Source organism: Acipenser ruthenus, chromosome 3, assembly GCF_902713425.1.
Source record: "Acipenser ruthenus chromosome 3, fAciRut3.2 maternal haplotype, whole genome shotgun sequence".
NCBI classification, from domain to species: domain Eukaryota; kingdom Metazoa; phylum Chordata; class Actinopteri; order Acipenseriformes; family Acipenseridae; genus Acipenser; species Acipenser ruthenus.
In genome coordinates this window covers 6,317,406-6,337,838 of record NC_081191.1, presented here as the reverse complement: position 1 = coordinate 6,337,838, position 20,433 = coordinate 6,317,406, and the positions used below count along the sequence as shown (strand labels likewise).

At 37.3% G+C, this 20,433-nt stretch overlaps 2 protein-coding genes across 6 annotated transcripts in view; one reads left to right on the top strand and one right to left on the bottom strand.

Moving 5' to 3' along the window:
* The window catches only part of LOC117435427 (tax1-binding protein 1 homolog B-like), a 38,978-nt gene extending 32,946 nt beyond the window's left edge, over positions 1–6,032 (top strand). For all 4 annotated transcript variants that reach the window (XM_034058569.3, XM_059011152.1, XM_034058568.3 and 1 more), the window contains exons 16-17: positions 4,362–4,456; positions 4,909–6,032. In XM_034058569.3, the coding sequence (XP_033914460.3) occupies positions 4,362–4,456; positions 4,909–5,110 (297 nt within the window). In that variant the 3' untranslated portion in view covers positions 5,111–6,032. The remainder of the gene's footprint in view (positions 1–4,361; positions 4,457–4,908) is intronic.
* Positions 6,033–10,710: 4,678 nt separating this feature from the next.
* LOC117435428 (juxtaposed with another zinc finger protein 1-like) overlaps positions 10,711–20,433 on the bottom strand; it is an 81,422-nt gene continuing 71,699 nt past the window's right edge. For both annotated transcript variants that reach the window (XM_034058573.3, XM_034058572.3), the window contains exons 4-5: positions 18,561–18,730; positions 10,711–12,970 (exon numbers count right to left, since the gene is read on the bottom strand). In XM_034058573.3, coding sequence (XP_033914464.1) covers positions 12,794–12,970; positions 18,561–18,730 — 347 coding nt within the window. In that variant the 3' untranslated portion in view covers positions 10,711–12,793. The remainder of the gene's footprint in view (positions 12,971–18,560; positions 18,731–20,433) is intronic.

Sequence of the window (20,433 nt, the reverse complement as noted above, 5' to 3'; positions counted from 1 at the left end):
AAATTCTTATGTTTTGTTATAAAGGTTATTGTGGCATGTAAGGTATTGCAGATTATTTTGTAAAACAGTTTTGGTGTGGCAGCAGAAGTAACCGTAGCTAAATATAAACCATTTCTTAAAATCTTTGCTTAAAATGTAGTGCATGGTAATTAATTGGTTGAAGTAATTATTTCATAATTTACACACAAGTGGTGTATTATAAATAAGGCCCTGTGAATATCCCTTTTGAAAAATTGGACAACCAAAAGTTACGGAAATTCTTCAGACAGTTTAGCATATGGTGGAGTGATTCCTTCATCAGCCCAGGTGAGACGTGAATACTTACCTAAAGTTGCCAAGTATCAGAAGCAGGAGATTATGGAATTGGTAAAACAGTCTGATTGCTTGTCAGTGGTCACTGACGAGTCGACTGATGCACAAGATCAGTATGGGTTACACATTTTATTTGTTTTGCAAGACCTAATGGTGAACATGCACCTGACATACTCGAACTGAAAGCTGTCCTAGCAGATACACTTTACCTACAGGCTGTTAATTGAAACACCGTTTCACAAGCTATTGTAATGTGCTTGAGTAACTTTGATGTTAATTTTGATGTCGGTGCATTTATCTGTATTTGCGGTTTTTAAAACAAATAAATAAATAATAATAATCTGTACACGTAATTTATTATATATTTCCGTGCACATTCTGCGAAATACGATACTTTACCCCAGACGATGCTGTGAATTTTAACAAAAATTTCTGCGATTTTCCTAGGGCCTTAATTATAAATCAAGGAAATATTCAACCCAATCAGATGGGTCCGCAGACCTAAGTAAATGTCCCCCTATTGGCAGCATAATAGAATCACATGCCACATTTTATTTTATTTATTTATTTATTTATTTATTTATTTTGAGAGCATTACTTCAGGGACCTAAACAGAATTCAGGGTGTGTGTTTTTTTTTTTGTTTTTTTTTTTATTACAACACAATTTAAAACAAGATTGGCATCGTAGAGTTGTTTGTTGTGTGTTTTTTTTTTTGTTTTTTTTTAAACTGTTGTGATCTGTGACTTATTTCTATTGGAGCTCTATTTTTACATTGCAAGGCTGCAGATTTATATGCTGTTTATTGTACCATGACTGTAATTCAAACACATGATAATAAAATAACTATAAACAAGTGTTTTTGATGTAAGCTATCCAAAGGCAGTTATTAATTGATATCCATTACTCAAGAAATTGCAGTTGTGGCTTCGATTTAAATTAAAATATTGTGCACAGTTTTACCTAATGTGTGGTATTAGAACAATCCAAACAATTGGAAAACAAATTCAAGGCTTTGGAAAGATGGCTTTCTTTTATGACATTTAACCTGGTATTAAAATGCAGATAAGAACATAAGAACATAAGAAAGTTTACAAACAAGAGGAGGCCATTCAGCCCATCTTGCTCGTTTGGTTGTTAGTAGCTTATTGATCCCAGAATCTCATCAAGCAGCTTCTTGAAGGATCCCAGGGTGTCAGCTTCAACAACATTACTGGGGAGTTGGTTCCAGACCCTCACAATTCTCTGTGTAAAAAAGTGCCTCCTATTTTCTGTTCTGAATGTCCCTTTATCTAATCTCCATTTGTGACCCCTGCTCCTTGTTTCTTTTTTCAGGTCAAAGAAGTCCCCTGGGTTGACATTGTCTATACCTTTTAGGATTTTGAATGTTTGAATCAGATCGCTGCGTAGTCTTCTTTGTTCAAGACTGAATAGATTCAATTCTTTTAGCCTGTCTGCATACAACATGCCTTTTAAACCCGGGATAATTCTGGTTGCTCTTCTTTGCACTCTTTCTAGAGCAGCAATATCCTTTTTGTAACGAGGTGACCAGAACTGAACACAATATTCTAGGTGAGGTCTTACTAATGCATTGTAGAGTTTTAACATTACTTCCCTTGATTTAAATTCAGCACTTTTCACAATATATCTGAGCATCTTGTTAGCCTTTTTTTATAGCTTCCCCACATTGTCTAGATGAAGACATTTCTGAGTCAACATAAACTCCTAGGTCTTTTTCATGGTTCCTTTCTTCAATTTCACGATCTCCCATATGATATTTATAATGCACATTTTTATTGCCCGCATGCAATACTTTACACTTTTCTCTATTAAATTTAATTTGCCATGTGTCTGCCCAATTCTGAATGCTGTCTAGATCATTTTGAATGACCTTTGCTGCTTCAGCAGTGTTTGCCACTCCTATTTCTGTGTCGTCTGCAAATTTAACGAGTTCGCTTACTATACCAGAATCTAAATCATTAATGTAGATTAGGAATAGCAGAGGACCTAATACTGATCCCTGTGGTACACCACTGGTTACCTCACTCCATTTTGAGGTTTCTCCTCTAATCAGTACTTTCTGTTTTCTACCTGTTAACCACTCCCTAATCCATGTGCATGCATTTCCTTGAATCGCTACTGCGTTCAGTTTGAGAATTAATCTTTTATGCGGGACTTTGTCAAAAGCTTTCTGGAAATCTAAACAGACCATGTCGTATGCTTTGCAGTTATCCATTTTCAATGTTGCATCCTCAAAAAAGTCAAGTAGGTTAGTTAGACACGATCTCCCTTTCCTAAAACCATGCTGGCTGTCTCCCAGGATATTGTTACCATATAGGTAATTTTCCATTTTGGATCTTATTATAGTTTCCATAAGTTTACATATAATAGAAGTCAGGCTTATTGGTCTGTAGTTACCTGGTTCGGTTTTGTCTCCCTTTTTGTGGATCAGTATTACTTTTGCTATTTTCCAGTCTGTCGGTACAACCCGTGTCAAGAGACTGTTGCATGATCTTGGTTAGCAGTTTGTAAATAACTTCTTTCATTTCTTTGAGTACTATTGGGAGGATCTCATCTGGCCCAGGGGATTTGATTATTTTAAGAGCTCCTAGTCCCTTTAACACTTCTGCCTCTGTTATGCTAAAGTTATTTAAAATTGGATAGGAACAGGTCGACATGTCGGGCATGTTGTCCGTGTCCTCCTTTGTAAAAACCTGTGAAAAGTAATAATTTAATATATTTGCTATTTTTCTTTCTTCATCTATGATTTTGCCATTTGTGTCTCTTAGACATTTAACCTCCTCTTTGAATGTTCTCTTGCTGTTTATAATATTGGAAAAATATTTTGGAATTGGTTTTAGCCCCCTTAGCAATATTGATTTCTATCTCTCTCTTGGCCTTTCTAACTTCCTTTTTGACTTGTGTTTGCAGTTCCAAGTACTCTTTCTGTGTACTTTGTTTTTGGTCCCTTTCAAACGCTCTGTAAAGTGCCTTTTTTCGCTGAATATTTTTTTTAATTGATCTATTAAACCATTTTGGCCATTTTGTTTTAGATTTAGATTTGTCTACTTTTGGGATGTAATTGTTCTGTGCCTCTAATACTACATTTTTAAAAAACAGCCATCCTTTTTCTGTGGATGTTTTCTCTATTTTACTCCAATCTACTTCTGTTAGTCTCCGTTTCATACCTTCATAGTTTGCTTTTCAAAAATTGTAAACCTTAGCTTTAGTCATTACTTTTGGGGTTTTAAAAAATATTTCAAATGAGACCATGTTGTGGTCTGAGTTTGCCAATGGCTCTCTTCCTTTTAATTTAATAGTTAAAAGAACCAGCATTTTGGGAAGAATCTATACCTAAATATTCTGGAATCTAATTGTGTGCCACTGAAAGTCTGGGTCAATCTCATGTTCATTTCCTTTCCATGTATTGGATATAGAGCATACAGTCGAGTAAACTGCTGTTTAATGAAGGATACATTAGCCCACCCTGTGTGAAGGCCATTCAACTGCACAAACTATATATATATATATATATATATATATATATATATATATATATATATATATATATATATATATATATATAATGTATGTCCTAAGGGAGTTTTTTGTTTTAAAATTAGTTACTTAACTTATTTTCAGTGACTTACAAATTATTTTAGTGATTTTAGTGTGTTTTTTAGTGTTCTTAAAATTGTGCAGCTCATTGTGTGTTCAAAACGTCTGATGTACTTAAGTTTTACTTAAGAGAAATCTGGAAATGCAGTAGAGAGATTTGTTTACAAATATTATTTTTATTTGGTTCCAGATTTTAGTAATTTACATTGTCATTTATTAATGAATTAGGATTAATTAATACATGTATTGCATGTTTGCAGGAAACTATTTATGCTGTAGTCTCCTGTCACAGATCTGTGCTTTTCATCTCTTGTAGTGAATTGCTTTAACCTGTGTACAGTACATGTCATGGATAAGGTATGTTAATGGGATGGGGCTCATTAGCATGTTTGCAATGTTGTGGTGTAAAGGCTTTTCCCTCTGTTTCCACAGGGTGAGGATGATGCTGAGACTGTGCAGTCAGCACCCAGTGACACACGGCATACCCTGCTTCAGGATCATAGGACTCACTTCTGCTTTGATTCAAGGTAACTGTCTCGTTCCCACTTAATTCAGATCTTTATCTGTTCGATTTACTCTTGACAATCATAGACTGCAGTGCTGATTTAGGGTACCACTATTTGTTCTTGTAGGTGTCGGTAGATTGGATGACTAATAGACATGTTAGGATGTACACTGACAGGGAATTGATTTTGTTGCCAGAATTTCATTTATAAATAATATATTTGGTAAACAACAGATGAGGCTGGCTGGAGCAATTTACCTCAGTGTAATTAGTATGCTGGAATAACCTACTGCTTTTATACCAGTACAATTGGGAATATTTAGCCTTGTAATTATTTAAATATGAAAAAATTGTTGCTGCTTGTAAGTAGGTATTAACAATGCACTGCTGCTTTCTGGTAAAATGAACCCTTATATATGTATATTGTCCATTTGATTGGTAGTTGATATTGTGTATTCATTTCTTTCTTTTCAGCATTGATGTTTGTAAGAAGTGCCCACTGTGTGAGGTCATCTTTCCTCCTAATTATGACCAGAGCAAGTTTGAAGAGCATGTTGAAAGCCATTGGAAAGTGTGCCCCATATGCAATGAGCAGTTTCCGCTAGACTTTGACCAGAGCGTTTTTGAGAAACATGTGCAGACCCACTTTGATGGAAATGTGTTGAACTTTGATTAAATAGGAGAATAGTTTAGTGTTTTTGCTAAATTAGGTAGGAGGAGAAGATGCTGTACTTTGCACATCTGCAGTATGCTTTACACTGTAAACATAGTAAAACTACCATGAGTGTAATCTCATGAGGTAGAAAAGAGTAAGTTGCATATGCTATTAAATACTTTTTCCCCATCAAGCTTTGAACTTAAACAATAAACGCATGTAAGATATTACTTAACCAGGCTGAATATTTAGGGAAAAGAATAAGATGTTATAATGAGAGTAGTGTATAGGTATTTGGGATAAACTACATGACAGAGTAAAAGGTAATATTTACAGTACTTTAATATAAGCAATGAACACTGCTGTTAAATTAATATACATGGCTATACTGAGTAAGATCAAGTATATTCAAATTATTTTGGAGGAAAATATTGAGACATTCTTTAGGATACTACTTAATGAAGATGTCATCGGCTTTTCTTGATGTAATAATCGAAATATCTACATTGTCCTGAATTAAAGCTTTTATTTTAAATGTATTATTTTGTCAATGTTTTCTATCCACTTAGTGTTGCTTTGATCATTTTTAAAAGTTGTATGTTTAAACTGTTTGTAATAACTGAAATGTACAAAGCAGAATTGTTGCATTTATTTTTTTTCCTTCTTAATGGTATAGGGCAGGGATCTCCAACCCTGGTCCTGGAGAACCCCAATCCTGCAGGTTTTCTAGGCGTCTTTACATCATCAGTTGCTAAAGATCTGGAACACATGTTAATCTTGACTAATTAAGCCAATAATTGGTGCAATTAAGTAACTGAGAGCTCTGTTGAAACAAAAACCAGCAGCTCTCCAGGACCAGGGTTGGAGACCCCTGTTATAGGGTGTACTGCATTTGTTCTCCATGTAATATCTGTTTACAAAATAAATTTAGCTTCTTCCCTTCCGTAGTTTTGTATTTTTATACAATCCCCTTGTTTTTTAGCAGTACTTATTCTGAGAGTAAAACTGGGTTGCACAAGAGTGGATTTACAGATTTATTTGCCAGAGTAACATATGCAAATTAGGTAAGGTGTTCAAGTTTCCATACCGGTAGGTATTTCTTTAGTGCTGAGGGAAGTATAAACTGTACTGAGTTTATCAAAATGTGTTTGAAAACAGTGTATATATAAAAATGGCCATATCTATTGCTTTCTACAGATTTGATCTTTTACCACCTTCGTCACACTAGGCCCTTTATGAAACTCTGGTATTTTCCTTTGTAGCAGCCCAGTTTCGAAATTCTTTTCTCTGTATAGTCGCTTTGTCATTGCAATATCAAGGTGTTTTTTAATCAACTGCAGTGATTTGTATTGAGTAAACGTGAACTAAAAAAAAAAAGAAGAAATGTAAAATATGTTAACGTATACTGAGCATTAAAAGAAACGTATCACTTATATTTGAGCATCAAAGGAAACTTATCACTTATTTGGATAAAATTCACTAGATGTGATCGAAAAATTGCACACTCTGTTGAGCAGGTGCAGTGACGTTTTATTGTGCTGATTAACAACTGACATCACGAAGATGCTGCAAAATGATCTGTTGATCTTGGTCTCCCAGTTCATGGCCTGTCATTGACAGAGTGTGTCTGGTTATACCGTCTTGCCAGGTTTGAAATTGCTGGCTGTGAGCACCCAAGACAGCGAGCCACAGTACGCTGCCCTAGTCCAGCCTATATATATATACCCTGATATATATATATATATCAGTGCCTTGCAAAAGTATTCAATTATTGTAAGGTGACATTGGTTTTATGTTGGGAAATATTTTTAAGAAAAATAAAAAACTGAAATATCTTGCTTGCATAAGTATTCAACCCCTGTGCTGTGGAAGCTCTCAGTTTACAGCGATGAAAGAAATTGCCCTAACCAGGACACAATTACCTTATCATTGGCCTCCACCTGTGAACCATTAAAGTTGCTGTCACATTTTCTGGATAAAAACCCCACTGTTGAAGGATCATTGGTCAGGCTGTGAATCTGAAGGAAAATGAAGACCAAAGAGCATTCTACAGAAGTTAGAGATAAAGTAATACAAATGCATAGATTAGGGAAAGGGTACAAAATAATATCCAAGTGTTTGGATATCCCAGTGAGCACAGTTGGATCAATAATCAGGAAGTGGAAGCTGCATCACACCACCCAGGCACTGCCAAGAAAAGGCCGTCCCTCAAAACTCAGCGCTCAAACAAGGAGACTTGTGAGAGAAGCCACAGAGAGGCCAACAATCACTTTGAAGGAGATACAGAGTTCAGTGGCTGGGAGTGGAATAATGGTGCACCAGTCAACCGTATCAAGAGCTCTGCATAACACTGGCCTGTATGGGAGGGTGGCAAGAAAGAAGCCGTTACTCAAAAAGTACCATCTGTAACACGTCTGGAGTTTGCCAGAAAGCATGAGAGTGACCCAGCTGCGATGTGGGAAAAGGTTTTGTGGTCAGATGAGACCAAGATAGAGCTTTTTGGCCAAAACTCAAAGAGCTATGTGTGGTGCAAACCTAACACTGCCCATGCCTCAAGACACACCATCCCTACAGTGAAGTATGGTGGTGGCAGCATCATGCTGTGGGGATGCTTCTCATCAGCAGGGACTGGACATCTTGTTAAATTTGAAGGAAGAATGGATGGAGCAAAATACAGGGAAATACTGTAAGAGAACCTGCTTCAGTCCGCTAAAAAAATGAAGCTTGGGAGGAAATTCACCTTTCAGCAGGACAATGATCCCAAGCACAAGGCTAAAGCAACATTGGATTGGCTCAAGAACAAAAAGGTGAATGTCCTACAGTGGCCCAGTCAAAGTCCTGATCTCAATCCCATTGAGAATCTGTGGCACTATTTGAAAATTGCGATCCACAAGCGTCGTACAACCAACCTGAACAACCTGGAGCAAATCTGCCAAGAAGAATGGGCCAAAATCACTCCGACACTGTGTGCAAAGCTGGTACATACTTACCCCAAAAGACTTAAAGCTGTTATTGCAGCGAAAGGTGGCTCTACCAAATATTAATGAGTGGGGGTTGAATACTTATACAAGCAAGATATTTCAGTTTTTTATTTTTCTTAAAAATATTTCCCAACATAAAACCAATGTCACCTTACAATAATTAATTTTGAGTTTCAGTGTTTTAAAATAAAATATCAAAACAGAACGAAATTTCAATGTACCATTTGTAATTCAGTAATAAGAGAGAATTGGTCAGGGGTCTGAATACTTTTGCAAGGCACTGTATGTATGTATATGTATATGTATATATATACATACACACACCTTATTTTTTTCAAAAATAAATGTGTTATAATAGTGATGTTTATTTTGATGCTCGGTATATATTGACTCTCAGACCCCTCTCGGACAGAGATGTGCTAGACTATATTGACACATACTATAGCCTACATGCAATCTGTAACATTTATTTTTACACTTCGTATGTTACATATATATTTATTTAATTATTTATTTATATATTTTTTTAACAATTCTTTTTATTCCAGTTATCTCCCAATTTTTAGAATGTCCAATTATTATTCAGCCTGGCTCACCGCTGCAACCCCCAAACTAACTAGGGAGATATGAGGACGAGCACTCGCGTCCTCCGAAACGAATGCCGTCAGCCGTCCGCTTTTTTTCACTCTGCAAGCCCTCCGTGCAGCCATATCCAGAACTTACAGCGTCGGAGGACCACACAGTTCTGAATTGCACACAGGCCGGCCTGTAGATGCGCGACCAACCACGGGTTGCTGGTGTATGGTGAGCCATGGACTCAGCTGACCTAACCCCTCCCAGCTCAGGCAGCGCTTGGTCAATTGTGTGCCTCCCCCTGGGAACTCCCATCCACAGTCGGCAGTGGCATAGGTTGAATTTGAACCAGCGATCTCCAAGCTATAAGGCGCATCCTACACTCCGGGCGGAGTGCCTTTTCCAGATGCACCACTCGGGAGCCCCCCTATTTATTTATTTTTGACTGCAATCTAAAATTGTGTTTATTGACTGTTGACGGTTGTGAGATTTATACACAAAGAGAAAACAGATCTCAGAGCTTTGTTTGTAATGCATGCAACGTTAGCAAAAAATACATCATCTTCACTTTTATATGTCAGGGGTGGCCAATCCTGGTCCTGGAGAGTCGCAGGGTCTTCGTTCCACCCGAGTTCTCAATTACTTGTTTTCTAATTGGTCAACACTAACATGTTTCCTAGGTCTTTGGCCATTGATTTAAAGAGACCCAGAAAACCTGCAGGACTGTGCCTCTCCAGGACCAGGATTGGCCACCCCTGATATATGTCAAGAGGATTAGTCAGATTTCTAAATACTCTTCCAGGTCTTGTTCCAATAATCCAATAAATACTCCTCTTTATTCAAAATACTAAATGAAAGAAAGTAGCCTCCTCCACTGCTAAACCAACCAACAGGTTTAACTTCCATTATATTCACTTCTTTCAAGTTACTTGGCAGTGGTGAAAGCAGATTACCCTGCTGTTTACTCTTCAGCTATTCTACTGTCATGTAAGCCACCCATAGTATTTTATTTGTCAGTCTAAGCATGTGCAGTTGGAAGTATGCAGAGTGTATAAAAAAAGGAACAGTGCTACAATTTTTTTTTTTTTATAAGAAAAAAGCAATATTTAATCAGGAGGCAAATATTTTATTTAAATGTAATCAGGATTTACATTTATAAAAGCAGCTTTTGAAATAAATTTTGATTCCGAAACATAAACCTCTGTTGCCTTCATACACAAAGGAACATTGTTCTCCACAAAAACATACGAAAATATAATTTAAAGCACAGACACAACAATACATTCACTATACACAGTATATCAAAATAGTCCTTACCTGTTTTATAATACTGTCACAATGTTAAACTAAATACAGACTGGAATTCCATTACAATATTCATTTACATGCCACGATGACATTTTTATGACTGTTTAGCAAACCCATTCAGCACTCTGGTTTCATTATATAATCCAGAGAGAGACAAGTGTCTGCATCACTTTCCTTTTTGAATCTTTGCCAGTATTTCAATTAGGCTGGAAATGATCAAATAGGGCTAAAGTCAATGGAAACAAAATGTTTCTTCACATCCTACCTAACTGAAAAACTGCCTGCCACATGAAGATATTGTCCTTACTTATGGCTGATTTACCAGAGCTGCTAAAGACAATCAAATAGCATTAGATGAAGGAAAGTACAAAAAGACCAATCATAAATGCAAAATCAGTTCATAGATGTACTTAAGACACGAGAGCAGAATGTAACATGCTTAGCATGGGATGTCTTATAGTGACTGGCATTTTGAAGGCATGGTCCAGACTGGTGCTGAGGCTACCAGAACTGAACTAAAACAACTCCTTGCTCTGCAAGTTACTGTGTACAACACTAGTTGTAAGGCTCCAGCAACATGTTCCAGGACAGTGTCATTATAAACCAACATAGACATACAACATTGGAATGCTGTGAACTACAATACAAGACAATCAGAAGATCATAAGAAAAAAAATACAATAAACATGAATAGGAGGCTCAGTGATTTAAAAAAAAATTATATATATATATATATATATATATATATATATATATATATATATATATATATATATATAATATATATATCCTTTGACACAAAATACTTTGCCTCCATAAAAACATGCTTGTTTTCTTGGTTTTGTTTCTTTTTTTGCAACCACAGGCACATGCTAGTACAGCGGTTACAAGTATTGGCAACACAACACTTTAAAACTCTATTGGCAATAGTTTACCTACAAAGTGCTTAAACACTTCATCTGCTGTGATGAAGAAATAGTTCAATTTTCCATGAGAGAGCACTGTAAGTGGTAGCAGAAATACAGTTGGTATTAAAAGCATTTCAAGTTGAGTGAGTGGGGAAAAAATGGAACAGTGACTTCTAAATACTGTATGTGGTGGTTTGGGCAAGGATCATGGCCCTCAAATGCTGATTGATACTGACCTGAGATCTGCTTGTAGCATAGATATAAACAGAAATGCCTCATAGTTTATATGAGATAACTATATTCTTATTGAAGTGGCCTTATTACAAAGTTTAAAACATACACAAGGGATTCTTAAAAGTGTAATACAGCATAAAATAAAACTTGGAAATGAATCCTTTTTTTCAGATTATGAAAGTATATACATATTTATATATCAGGTAATTATCAATGGTATATTACAAACATTCAGATTTTTCGATTAATCCAACTAAGTGTTTACTTGCAACTCTCCGATACTGTGTTGGAATGAATATTGGGATCTGAATTAAAAAATTCAGACATTGTATATTAACCCTAAACACAACTGTAAAGGCCTATTCACACTGGACCCCACACGACTTGACCTGCGATAATGTGACAATTTCGCTGCGACACAACCTTTCACACCAGTGGTGGCAGGTGCGCGTGATGTCATAGACCACTGAGTGCTCATTGGTCAGTTTCCTAGCTGACACACGACAATCGTTAAAATAGCCACCAATCCGGTTTTCAGTCACATCGCAGGCAGCGTGAATGGTTCTGATTTCTTTTTTGTCGTGGCGCAGTATGTCGTACTGTAGACCTTTACTGTAACTTATCCCAGTACTATAAAACTCTTTAAACTCAACCAACCTTTATTCAAACCAGCATGACTTCTGTCCTGCAAAAATACTAGTCTGCCTGCAGAGCATGTGTTGGGCCACTGAGCTGCAGTCGAAACTGTCCTAGTTTTATATATATATATATGTGTGTGTGTGTGTGTGTGTGTAGTGGACAAAAAAATGTAAACACCTGGGTACATAAGGGACACCAAGTATATTGAAAGCAAGGGCTTCCACACAGGTGTGGCTCAGGCGTTAATTAAGCAAGTAACATCCCAGCATGCTTAGGGTCATGTATAAAAATGCTGGACAGACCTGGTTGCCTATAATTATGGCTAGCATGGCTGCAAGAGGAGATTTTAGTGACTTTGAAAGAGGGGTGATTGTTGGGGTGCGTTTGGCAGGAGCTTCAGTGACCAAGGCAGATCAACTTGCTGATGTTTCACGAGCAACAGTGTCTAAGGTGATGTTGGCATGGAACATCACCTTAGGGAAAGACATCATCAGCAAAGGGCAATAGTGGGCTGAAACGCATACTCCAGGATCGTGATATCCGTGCATTAATTTGAAGTGCAAGGCAAAACAGGTGAGCAACTGCAGATCAATTGACTGCAAATTTCAACCTAGGGCATGAGCAGCCAGTTTCATCAAAAACGGTCTGCCGAGAACTCCACAGAGCGGGATACCATAGTGGCTCAACGTCCTATTAAGTGACTTTACATTGGTGTTTCCATTTTTTTGTTCACTACCTGTATTTATATATATACACACACACACACATACACACACATACATAATTAGCACCTTATGCCAAAAGTAATGAAAAATAGGTATGATAGCTGAATGTGCAAATGTACAAAACACAAACTCTACAAAGATACATCATTCCAAAATACATGAAAAAAAATTAAAAGCATGCGTTCAATCTGTAGTGTATGTTTTTTTTTTGGTTTTGTTTTTTCCCCCTCCCCAAAGGGCTGAAAAACACTTGCCCTCAAAGTAATACGGTGGCTGTACTGAAAAAAAATCAGCATCTGCTGGTGAAGGTTGTTGGCACAGTTGGGACCAGCATCATTATTGCTGCATCTTCCTTATAATCTCGGCAGACAGCGGAGGGTGGAAGTTGATGGTGTGGTGCCGGAGCCCCTGAGCAGTTTTGTAGCTCTTTCCACAGCGGCACTTAAACGGCTTGTGCACACGCATCTGTGTTCTGTGACCATTCTTAGCATGGTACTTGATACCATTCACATTCTGAGGAAAGAGGAACAGCATGCTTGTTATAATGATAGCAAAAGAAACCTGCAAACAAAAATGATTTCACAATAAGTGTGATCAAATTATCGATTTCAACCACTGCTAAAAAAAAAAGGGATACACTTAAATAAACACTCCAAACTGTTATCCAAGCAAGTTACTTATATTCTTACCTTATTCTTACCTTTCCATTATGAATATTGCTTTGAAGTTATATTAGCCACATGTAATCCATGTCCCTTTTCTGTTTATTCTACCCAAGGTCAAATTAGATGGCTGAACAGATTCAACCCGACAGTTTTAATGATATAAAATGCTATTTGTTACAAAAAAAAAAAAAAAAATTCCTTTGGCCATTTAAGGCAGTGGGGAAAAAGGGATACTGTCAGAATTCAAACTATTGCTTTCTTTTAAGCATCAATGACACCATACTTAAACCATCATAATTGGATGATTGTATAGGTCTTGCACATAAAAGACAGCAGTCCCACAAGCTTCCTCCCTTCTCACAGTCTGCAGGCCAATGAGCCTTAAGGTTTGATGGCACATGGAAAAGGAGGAACGGGACTATTCACATTCCACCGCAGATACCACCCAGCGTGTTATTTCATTTCAATTCACTTTCTTAAAATAAATCATCTTTATTGGCTGTTGTGTCTGGCCTCCAGATGTTGGCAGGTGGCATCGACAGTACCCTGTGCACTCAGCAGAGGAGAGAGAGAGAGAAAGGGATCCTCTTCCCTTAATATGACATTCCACATGTGGGACTGTGTCAAAGTGGCTGCTGAGTAGAAACAGGTGTAGGGGTGATGCAGTGCAGGAATAATACGGTTTGGAAAAGGGGTTTGTTTTATCTTTAAAACTCCCGGTCTGGCGACCGAACAATAATCCCCCAGCAATACACACCAATGTGTAGAGCACGGCAGGAAACAATAATAACTGGTTTTGCAAACCAATTAATAGTACACGTTATCCGCCCCACAATACAATACTATACTATACACCAGTCTGGGTGCGTGCAGTAGTGCTTGTGGTGCGTGATAACAATTAAACAGTGACTGTGGTGTAGTGTTGTTCCGGGTAGTACTCGCCCAAGGCGACAGCTCCGGAGACGTGTTAGCTGTCTAGTGATTTACAAAACAAAAGACAATTACTAACAGCGACAAAAAACAAACAAAACACTCACGAATACTTCTCACAATAATTCACAGGGGATCTCTCCCAGTCCTTCCAGTTTCGTATCTGCTCTGAAGCCAATCGAAGGAAAAGATTTACGATCCTCCAGCCGCTTTATGCTATCACACATGACCCCTTGGTAAACGATTGCAGCTGTCTCTACTGTCTGAAGCTGCTACATCATTTCCCTTCCGGGTCAATACGTTCCTGCAACAGAGTCTCGCCTTCTTCCAGACTGACCGACTTCCCAGCCCGGGGAAAGAACTGTCAGGTCAGCCCGTCCAAAGCCTTTCCCTTTCACTGCTTAGCGCCCTCACAGGTCGGGAGGGAGATTTACAATCTGTCTGTTTGTCTGTCCTGCTATGCAGTTTCACAATGACTGATTTATTCGATTAATTAACAACAATAACAACAATGATATATAGTTTCATAAACCTATAAAAATACAAAAAATAAACATAAAGACTGAATATATACTGAGCATCAAAAGAAAACTTGTTGCATTTCATTTTTTTCCCTTATTAATGGTATAGGACAGGGATCTCCAACCCTGGTCCTGGAGAACCCCAATCCTGCAGGTTTTCTAGGTGTCTTTAAATCATCAGTGGCTAAAGATCTGGAACACCTGTTAATCTTGACTAATTAAGCCAATAATTGGTGCAATTAAGTAACTGAGAGCTCTGTTGAAACAAAAAGCAGCAGCTCTCCAGGACCAGGGTTGGAGACCCCTGGTATAGGATGTACTGCATTTATTCCCCATGTAACATCTGTTTACAAAATAAATAAATTTAGCTTTGTCACTTCCATATTTTTTTTTTTATACAATCCCCTTGTTTTTTTAGCAGTACTTATTCCGAGAGTAAAACTGGGTTGCACAAGATTTATATGCCAGAGTAACATATGCAAATTAGGTAAGGTGTTCAAGTTTCCATACTGGTAGATATTTCTTTAGTGCTGAGGGAAGTATAAACTGTACTAAACTGACTTTATCAAAATGTGTTTGAAAACAGTGTATATATAAGAATGGCCACATCCATTGCTTTCTACAGCTTTGATCTTTTACCACCTGTGTTAGCAGATGCAGTGACGTTTTATTGTGCTGATTAACAACTGACATCATGAAGACACTGCAAAATGATCTGTCGATCTTGGGCAGGTGTTGTGACTCTCGGTCTCCCAGTTTGTGGCCTGTTATTGACAGAGTGTGTCAGGTTATACCGTCTCGCCAGGTTTGAAATTGTTGGCTGTGAGCACCCAAGACGGCGAGCTACAGTACGCTGCCCTAGTCCAGCCTCCAACATGCCGATTGCATGAAGGAGCTGCTTTCTTGACAGATGTGGCATATTGTTTTTTTTTTTGTGATTTTCTTTATTGCTTTTATTCAAGCTGAAATCACTCCATATCCAGTGTCCAATAAACTGTCTCACTAATTAGGTGATTAAGTGCATATGCTTCAGTCATAGTCACTCAAGTGTGTCACGGTCAAGGATGATCAAGTGATTAAAAAGAAACCAAAAACATTTCGTCAATGTCCATCATTTATATACCTTTTTTTTTTTTCGAAAATAAATGTTATTATAATAGTGATAAGTTTCTTTTGATGCTCGGTATATATTCTAATCTCTGTACCATCATCACACCCTTTTATCTAACTGGCCTGTGCTAATGCTATTCAGAAGGTATGCATAAAGCATTTTTTAAATCCTGCAGTTTAAAATAAAATATAGCATAAATCCTGCAAATACCTAGAAAAGCAGGAAACAATTCATTGTGCATGAAATAAATAAGGGGGGCTTGGGTGGTGAAACCATTTTAAAACTTCCTTTGTGTCCGCTGTTAAAGCCCATAAGGCAGGCTTATCCAGGCAGTCTCAGTCTCTGTGCAAGAAAGGGCTCTATACTCTCTCTCGTCCCTGACATGAGCCTTTATTTGCTGCTTCTCCATGTTTCAGGCCCAGGATGGATCATTAATTCTTCTCCTGTCTTGTTGCTCAAGCACTTGAGACGTGCAAGACAGGCCTCATGCATTTGAGATGAAGGCAATGAGAATGAGCAGCAGCAGCAGGCAGGAACGCCTTGGTTATATGGGCAATAAAGAAGCAGCACTGGCAGTCAAACAGAGTACAGGCAGGATGTAGCAAATTACAGGGTGATTCTTCCATCTCTTCTTCCCTAAAGAGATCCTCATTGCAATGCCTGGGTTCCCTCTGGGGAAATCAGTTCCTACTATTACCATGGCTTGTTTCCTTCCTGAGCCACACATTCAGTTTTATCATGTTCCCACCCCACTTATACTGTTCCAGCAATAAAAGCCCCCAGCACAATTAATAAGCTTGTGAGAAAGGACCAAAGAACTTTTAAACATTTGAAGTCTTGGATCCTGTCACTGTGTTAACCCCTGGGAAGCAAAATGCCTGCAGGGACAGAACATTGCAAAAAACCAATATGCAATGTTATACAGTCTCCGTCCCTCCCTCTGGTTATTATACATATATGCACGTAGTACATTTACTGTACAGCATGTTATAGAGAGAGGATTCACTTAGACCGAGGCATGAATTTATATTATTGTGCAGACTGATAGAACTCAGATAAGCTGTGACTTTTATAGAGCCAAACTCCATTCAAGGATGTCCAAGATGAGAAAGGTGAAGGACCTCATTGAGTGTGAACAGGAGAAGACAGTGGAAGCTGAACTAGCAGGTGCATTGAGAGCAGAAACTGTCAGAATGATGTTCATAACAGAAAAAAAAAACACTAGGTAAACCACCTCTAGCAAGGAAGACTAATGGTGCCCAGAAGAAGTTATCAGACCATGACTGGAGACAGCTTCCACGAGTTACGTCTAGAAATGGCATACCTCAGCAGAAGCAGCCACAGCAGAGTTGAACAGCACTGTCTGCAAACCCATTGTGAACAAAAAGCTTCTGCAGTGAGGCACATAGTAGTAGCTTGTAGTTTTGCAAATACATAATTCTACAGATTTTCTACAACAATAAGCTGCTTAACTCTTATTGTTATTGCTTAGACAGTTTTTTTGTTTGTTTGTTTGTTTGTTTGTTTGCAGTGTAAACACTGCCATACGAACAGTGGCCTGCTCCAGAGGAGGGCTCTGCAAAGGCTTTGATTTGATTTTTGCTCTACTGTGAACACAACGGTCCCTGAGCCAGCTCACACAGGCATGTTGTGAACGAAGCCCCCCAGTGTCAGTGTTACTTAGCTGTCTCCGTGGGAACACGATACCATCGGAGTGATCAGCCGGTGATTGCTAGTAATTTTTTTAATTGTCTATTCTGGGCAGTTTCACTCATGCACATGATCGTGGGCATTTATTTCATAAGAGGAATGAGAAGTACATGTGTCTGATGATATGAAATGAAGATGGAGAACCAACAAAACAACACTGTGTAGTTCATATATGCTATGCCAAGTAAGTTTCATATTGTATTACCCCCAATGTATACTTGAAATGTGTCCTTCAATAACACGCGTATCACATATCATATGAAAACATTTTCACTGCAGAAAATACTCACACAGATACCCACATACTACTGTGTCTAATTTATAACAAATAAATACAATTGCCATTTTAGGCTGAATTGCTATTTATGGACTACTAAAAATGTAAAAATACATAGATACATAAATAAAATAGATACATAAATAAAATTCAGGACTTTAGAAGCAAAACAGTACAGTCCAAGAAAAACTGAAAACAACTGCTGGCCGTTTACAGGTAAATTCACATTGTCTTCATTTCATTTTCTTTAGTAAAACAAAGTACAAAAACAAACAATGATACAACTCCACATCATAAAGCAAAGTACTAATACTTGGATATCCTAGATTTTTTTTTTTTTTTTTGCACACCTTTTATTATTATTATTATTAGTTTATTTAGCAGACACATTTATCCAAGGCGACTGACAGAGACTAGGGTGTGTGAACTATGCATCAGCTGCAGAGTCACTTACAACGTCTCACCCGAAACAACTACATCTCACTGTTAAGTGAGTTGCTCAGGGTCACACAATGAGTCACTGGCTAAGGTGGGATTTGAACCGGGGACCTCCTGGTTACAAGCCCTTTTCTTTAACCACTGGACCACACAGGGTTTATAAAATATAGAAGACACTACGGTGTGTAATATTGCACTTTCATACTTGATAAAAAGATAAAACTAATGAATAAACAAGTAAACACATTAAACTAAAACACACACCCATGCTTTGCCATAAAATGTGTTATTTTTTAAAATTATTATTATTATTATTATTATTATTATTATTATTATTATTATTATTATTATTATTATTAAAATGGCAACCTGGGAAATGTTGAGCCAATGACCTTGTGTTTTCATTTCAGATGACAGTAGGGGTGAACACATGAAGACTGACTCAGCTCACCTTGTATCTCTTCTTACATCCAGGGACAGGGCAGGCAAAAGGCTTTTCATCTCCTCCATTCATACACATGGAGCTCAGGATAGACTCCGAGCTAATGGCACTTTCTGTGGTCCAGGACTCATCGCTATCTGATTCTTCAAAGTCCACTTCTTCCTCATCATACTCGCTACCTAGGAAACCAGAACACCCACATTACAACAGAAGCAATGGGAGCTGCCATGATTCATTCAACAACCCTCACATCCACCAAACCTCCAAGGGCGAGTTTAAATTGCTGAAGAAAAACAAGTTTAAATCACATGAAGAGATATAAAAAAAAAAGTGCCCGGTAGAGTCATACGTAATTGTGGTAAGTACTGCTGTATCACACCTCTTCCAACACCAATGACCATTTTCAATTTGTAATAGCTTCAACCACAGTGCTATTGGTAATTACAGCTGCTGGTGTTACAAGCCAGATCCCGCTACACAGCTCATAAATCCTGCTACAAACACTCATTTTCACAGAGGGACTTTTTTCCCCAGGAAGACCAAACAACCTAATGTTTAGCCTGAAAAAATAAAAATAAAAATAAAGGGCTGAGAAATGTTAATTAAGGCATTCTTGGCCTACCAACTTTTTCCGTTGCCCGTATCCGTACTGAAGCTAGCAAGACTCTAATTTGACAGCTCATAATAATACTGTAATGTGCTTTACAATGAAATGTTACAAACCCGGGACACTGTAGATCTCCCGCCAGGGGGCCATAACACTGATGTATCGCCACATTATTTGTTTATTTAGCAGACTCCTTTATCCAAGGCGACTTACAGAGATTAACATTTCAGATTTCCGTATATTAAAAGGTAACGAGAACTAAACCAGGATATTATGAGACAGAAAATACTAGACTGTAGAAACAGAAACAGAAGCGTTAACCTCACGCTATACCCAGTAAAACATTTGTCAAATCTGTAAATGCATTACAATACATTAGCCTACTGTGTATGTTCCTAGTACCACCTTTATTTCCTTTGGAGATTACCATGTGTCTCAATAAACATAGAACTTGGATTCTTGTTTCTCACCCCAGTAAAATAGACAACAATGTCCGATATGGAAAGGAAACATTTTCAACTGATTTCTGTTAATTTCCTTATGCCTCTTCTTTCAAATGTACTGTAAGTACATGGTTCTAAAATGGGGCATACATATAGAATATTTCCCATTAGATCCAACAGATGTGTTAAACATAAATAAATACAAACATAAATAAATAGACAGAATGGTTTTTGTGAGTAGCTGCACATGTATTGGACATCTGTCCTGAAGAAATATAAAACCTTTATACCATAAATGTACAATACTTACTTTGGTTAACATGCGGATTAAAAAATAAATCAAAAAATAAAATAATATAAAAAAATATAATCATCATATATATAAAAAAATCGCATATTAAATTGTTACAATTACTACATCCATTGAATTTAAATTTGTTTTATTACTGATGCTATTGTTTTTATTACCCTTAACTGTAAATAAAATTGTTTAAAATGTATTTATTTATGTATGTATTTAACCAGGAAATTTACCCATTGATACCACCACCAAAATTTACTAGGGGCAATAATTTAGAAATTACAAATCCAACCAACACAATAAAATGTGCGGTTCAAGCTTGATCAGCAGCACACAGAGATCAGAAAACATAATACATAGGATATCTATTTTTAAATGTGATTGTGAACTGAAATAAATTAGTTTTTTTTTATTAAAATTATAAATATGCAGCTATAGTAATTACTTCTAGGAAATGAACAGTTAATTCTGAAGAGAACATAAAAAAAAGAAACCTGTCATCATATCCAAAAACTGCAAACTAACAATTGT